Source organism: Musca autumnalis, unplaced genomic scaffold (assembly GCF_047663935.1).
Source record: "Musca autumnalis isolate F117 unplaced genomic scaffold, ASM4766393v1 scaffold_2, whole genome shotgun sequence".
Taxonomy (NCBI): domain Eukaryota; kingdom Metazoa; phylum Arthropoda; class Insecta; order Diptera; family Muscidae; genus Musca; species Musca autumnalis.
In genome coordinates this window covers 115,700,456-115,706,455 of record NW_027411755.1, presented here as the reverse complement: position 1 = coordinate 115,706,455, position 6,000 = coordinate 115,700,456, and the positions used below count along the sequence as shown (strand labels likewise).

General features: G+C 32.4%; 1 protein-coding gene across 1 annotated transcript in view; it reads left to right on the top strand.

Moving 5' to 3' along the window:
* Window positions 1-760: 760 nt before the first annotated feature.
* LOC141394508 (insulin gene enhancer protein isl-1-like) overlaps window positions 761-6,000 on the top strand; it is a 56,631-nt gene continuing 51,391 nt past the window's right edge. The window contains exon 1 of the mRNA XM_073969041.1: window positions 761-1,725. Coding sequence (XP_073825142.1) covers window positions 1,593-1,725 — 133 coding nt within the window. The 5' untranslated portion in view covers window positions 761-1,592. The remainder of the gene's footprint in view (window positions 1,726-6,000) is intronic.

The window sequence follows — 6,000 nt, the reverse complement described above, 5'->3', positions numbered from 1 at the left end:
CCAAAAGAAAACTAAACAGAGCCATATACGAACACACACAACAGATTAATGTGAAAAATTTCAAAATTTGCTAAGGCCAACCAACAAAACCCGCATGCAACAGCAACAACAATGAGTTTTCGTAGCTAATTGGAAGGTGGGGCAATTTACCGGAGAAACTGGAATAGTGAGCGCATGCTCTATTTGATTGGTCCACAAAAACGCCATTTACAATAAATAAAAAGGAAGAAAAACAACAAAACTTCTCCAATGTCTTCTCTGCTCTTTGTGTTTTGTTGAGCATAAAAATGTCGGGAGAATTCTTGCTGCTCAGATTCTCTGTGACAAGTGCATAACAATTATATATTTTCATGGAATAGAAAGAGTACGTTATATAGAAGAAAAGAGATGACAGTATTTAATAATAATTTTCGAAAAGATTCCTGCCTTGACTTCCCCTCTTCGAATTCTTGACAAGTCCATATTTTCGCATGAGAAGAACAAGGCCAGCCATATGCAATTTCGAAAAAGGTGTTAACACCACCAATAAGCAAAGAATAAAATTTGGCGTTGTTACTATCTCGGTCTCTTTTCCTCTAGTGTACTACCATAGGATATGTTAGGTATCATGGGAATGTCCATTTTAGTAAGGGGAAGAAGACTTGAAAATATGTAAGGCAAAAAAACAACAACAATAGGAACTACATGAAGAGCATACGACACCATACACCACCAATGTGTGTATCCACACTGCGTACAACGTAACTTGCCAGTCCGGTTTAGTTGTACGTGAGACTTTGCTGCGCGCTAACGTTGCTCTGTTCTGGGCTGCAGACCGCTAAAACAAAATTCGTCTTATGAACTTCACACACACACACTCTCGGTTAATTTTCAATATATCGATCCTGCTGCTATAGTGGATTCCGTAAGACGCGCGTTTCATCAACATCGCCACCTACATTCTCAAGTGGATTTTTAAAACAAAAGAAAAATCAAATGAAAATAAGAATTCAAAACCCAACGACCAAAAATAAAATTTCGAATTTATTATTTTGATGTTCAGTTTTTTAAAAATAACAAAATTTTTGGTCAGGTATGAATAATTTGGCAAACAAAAGTGACAGACGTCAAGTGATGAAAAATTTATGCAAACAACAAAAAATCGTCAGCTTGGCAAAAAAGAAAAATAAAAATTAATTAAAAATAAACAACGCAAGAAAAACGAAAAAAGTAAAATCAACAACCACAAAATATACACACAAACCCCCTTCATCTCCCCCCTCAAATCTTTGTACAGTGCCTTAAAACAAACAAACGAATCTTTCAAAGGATAACCAACCAAACAACAACAAATAAAGTTGTAGCTCAAACCAAATAAATTAAAACCAAACACAAGAAAAATACAAATTTTCAAAAAAATTGGAACCAAGCAAAAGAAGAAAAATACATATTTTCAAACAAACAAAAAATTTCAAAAAAGAAATCAAATTTCTTTTTATTTTGGAATATTTAAAATTGTGTATAGAAAAGTGCAATCAGCTACAAATTTGTGGAAATCATAAAATATTCTTGGTTTTTTATTTGCAAACCAACGCTTGTCTTAAACATAATATATGGTAATGGCAGAGATTGGTGGCCATTTGGCTCACCAGCTTCCCCTGCACAATCACAATCAAACTGGATTACAACCATCATTGGTGATGAACCATCACCTGGATTTGGATTGTCATGGACATGATGTGATAAGTAAGTAACAAAAACATTTGTTGTTTTTTATGGATTGAGATTGAACCAATAATTTGCCGTCGGCAAATTCGCATTGATTTTCTCTTTTCTTATAAGAAATAAAAGAAAACAAAATTTGCTAGAAGAGTGACAAATTCAATAAAATTGAATTTTTATGAACAGCGGCATAGTCTGCAGTTTTCAGGATGCCAAGATAGTATTTGTTCCCATCCTCAGCATTAGTAAACGATTCATCAGTCATATTAGTGCGTATTTGAATTATTGCGAATTATTTTTGTTTGGATTTTGAAAAGAAATTTAACACACAGGCGTTTGTAACGACATATCGGTTTTAACCACGAAATCCAAAAACGATTTAGCGTTTATAGCGACCAATTCATTCGGTCTCTTGGCCGTCGTATTATTTCGAGAGTATGTATTTTATTAGAATTCTTTTTTTCAAAGACAATGTTTATTGCCAAAAGAACAAGAAAATCAAAAACTATACAAACGCATTACTTATATTCCTGAAAGATTTTGCAACTCTAATATTTATAATATGGACAAATACCAATTAGCTCAAAAATCCAACAATACCGTCAATAGTTTATTTAGTAAAACCAAAGCAAAGTTAAAAAAGGAAGACAAGTGCAATGTAGTTTATAAGATAAAATGTTTATGCTGGTACAACAAAATTCAAAACTAGACTTACCGGACATAAAACGGCGTTTGCATAAGAGCCCGCTTTATGAGGATTTATTTGAAGTTTGCTCTATGGAATTGACATATGAAACCCAGTGCGTTAATATTAAATCTGGTTAAGTGCAAACAGGGTAAAATGCTCTCATAAGGAAGGTTGTTAACCCGGCAAAAAGCTCTAATGCAAACGTCGTTTAAGTTCGATCAAACAACTTTTAGAATAAAACATGACCCTAACAGCATATTGTACATTGACTGGGCATAAACCAAATTTTAAAGATGTAGATACATTGACACAAGAAAATAAATCCAAATGTCGTTTTGCATTAGAAATGTTAAATACAACAAATGTCCCGAAAAAATGAACTATAAAACATACACGGACCACTGTGCCTGTATCTATAGGAATACTGTCAACAAGTATAGACAGAAAAAATCTTTGGTTTACATCAGATGATTCAACAAAGCTCTGTGTCTTTCCTCACAAAAATGTAAATTTCTGAGTTGCATTTTTTGTTATCAAATTAATGTGTATTGTGTTTTTTTTTTTCAAAGACATAGACCTGTAAAGACTGGAAAAGATGCATAATGCACAAATGTTTATGAAACAAAGTATATAAACATTTTACCAACAACAGGGGTATGTTAATGGTAAAACCCCATTAAAGCGCAATTCGACATATACAAATTGTAGGAAAGCAAAAGTTGGACTCAGGATTGTATTCCATAGCAGTTTCCAGTTCATTGGCGTTTTAAAACGCCTGAAATGGTTAACTACTTAACTGAATGTTGTTATGATATCGTAACAACAGAGCTTAACTCCATATATTTACAAATTTGTTTTTTTTCGTAAAATATCTCTGAAGATGACTGCCTATGGCAGTCAAAAAATTTGAAATAATGAAATTTAAAAGCAATCAAGTATACATTTTTTTATTCGACCTAAAGCCAAACTACAAAATAATTGATCCACAAACATCCCAAAAGGGACAAGGAAGACTTCTCTCATATCAATGAGTTCACCCCGATTCATACATCTACTCAGTTTTTTCGATATCCTAAAGGAAAGGATTCTATCGTTGTAAAAATTTGTAGATTCTTGCGGGTTATGAAACAGAGCAAATATTTTTAAAAACAACACACTTGTTTAACCTCCTAGATATGTATGCCGACATTTCTGGCCAAATATTAGTTTCGTGCGCAAATTCCCTGATGTACTTGTATTTTAACTTAAAATTGGGAATTTTCCCAACAGTCTACAGGGCGCTAGAATATTTTAAAAATTTAAATAAAAACTGTTGTGGAAGAATGATAAATTTCTTTTAAAAAAAAATTTGGTTCTGAGGGCTTATGAACGTAACACAAATGATTGAAAATAAATTATTCTTTAACTTTTTTTTTCAAACTTTTGTTTGTTTTGTGTGGTTTATCCCTTATATAAAAAATTGCAAAATGTCGGCATTTTTTAAATAAATGGTAATAAGTTTTCTGATTTGCGTATATAATAAATTTTTTAAAATAAATTTTAACTTCAAATTACATGTATGCTCCTTTACACAAAATTTTTGAACATTTTTCAAATTTATAAGGGCTCATTTTTGGTCCCACATTTCTACAATATACAAGATTTACAGAGGATTTGTATACCACAACATGTCTATCGATTTCTTTTCTGATTGGGAAATTAATTATTTCAAATTAATTTAATTCAAATATTTTGTTCTGGTGTTTTTCTGGGAAAGCCAAAAAGTGAGCATCATTCTTATTAACATGAGAATACTCGATGCTTAAAGGTTTTCACTAGAAAAATCATCATTTCAAAAACTGAAAAGCCAATTGATAATACCCTTCGCCGGGATGAAATCTTGATATTGGTAGCGATCATTACATTTTGCAGGCTCTCAGTGCGTTTTGTAAACATTACTCTCTGTAAGGAAAGTAATGATGAAGTTAAGCCAATGGGGAAATACTCCAGACTTAAGCAATCATAATTCAATGGTGTAATAATGGCGTAAAACACCAGCGCCGTTGTTTCAATCCGTCAAGTTTTTTGTTATTGTGAATAAATTGTACGAAAACGTAAACAAACATTTTGACATCTTGAAGAATTTTCGGTCCAAATAGAGTTGTTGTTGTGCTACTTACGTCACCTGGTAAATAGATCTGGTAATCCAAGCGATTTGTTTAAGAAATTCTTCAGAAAACTTTAAGTACATTGTAGTCCCCCAAAGTAAGAATTGTATTTGTTTCTAATCCACCATAAATTATAATATAATATAATTGTTCCACAAACATCCCATAAGGGACAAGGGAGACTTCTCTCACAATAAATTCCCCTTGTAGAAAATATTTAGGAGTAAGTTTTATAAAATTATAAAAATGTAATAAACACGCCCGCCTTGTGAGATGAAACGAATAGCTGGTTTTATATCCCGATTAGCTATATCTTCCAATCCTGTAATTGAAAATGTTATTATGTTTTTCACAGGTCAAACACATATTACATTTTACCGTCAGCATTCAGTGAAAACGATTTGGTAAACAATTTTGCTTCTAGAGTTGTGTAGTTCTGGAACGAACTAGTTCCATTGAACTATTCCGGACAAGGAACTATTGGAACTATATCCGGCTCCGTGCATTTATATAGTTCCTTTAGTTCATATAGTTCCAACCGTGCATATAATTCATTTCGTTTGTATAATTTATTTCCTTAAATTTATTCCACACTTACTTCAATCTCCACACTTCATCATTTAGATGCGACCACATTCTTAAATAAACGTAAATCACATCCAACAGAGATGAAAACAAAAAGAAAGAGAAAGATTCGTTTAACTATTTCACTCTCGGAACTATTTGGAACGAAGGTAATAAAAAGAACGACGAAAGAGAAATATTAATTGAACTATATCGGGCTCGGAACTATTTGGAACTATATTAAGGAACTAGTTCCTTTTGGGAAAAGGAACTAGAAAGATCGATCCGCTCCAGGAGCTAGATTGCCCAACTCTTGTTGCTTCAATAATTCCATATTTGTATACAAAATCTTTAAGTAATTACTATAACGCGTGTTTTCTCTTATTTTCCGCTTTTACAAATTGTATATTATTTTAAACACGAGTTGATTTTTCCGAAAAGAAGATGTAAATCTTCTCATCTCTATATATTATACCATGGCCAGCAAAAATGTTTCCATCCAAAAATGCAGTTCAATAACCACTACAAGTGTCTCTTCATCTTTTTACCTTATTCATTTCCCATTTACTTTTCATTCATGATTTTTGCTACAATATTTTGAGTCCTCGTGACTGAATTTAAAGGCAGACTTTGGTATGTGTTTTAAATGAGTCTTAAAATGCAAAAATGGATTCCATAGCATCTTTTTCATTTTTTTACATGGATCAATAGCCTTTGCAAAATATCCCAGAATAAACAAAATGATATAACACGTCATAGAGAATTTCATCGGTATTGATTTCCCATTATCAGTTCAGACTTCGACTCCAAAACTTAGCAAATGTATACCTTATGTTACGTTTACGAATGATGCAGATGCTTGAAAAGATCTATACATTGATTTCGATTTGAGTAGGTATT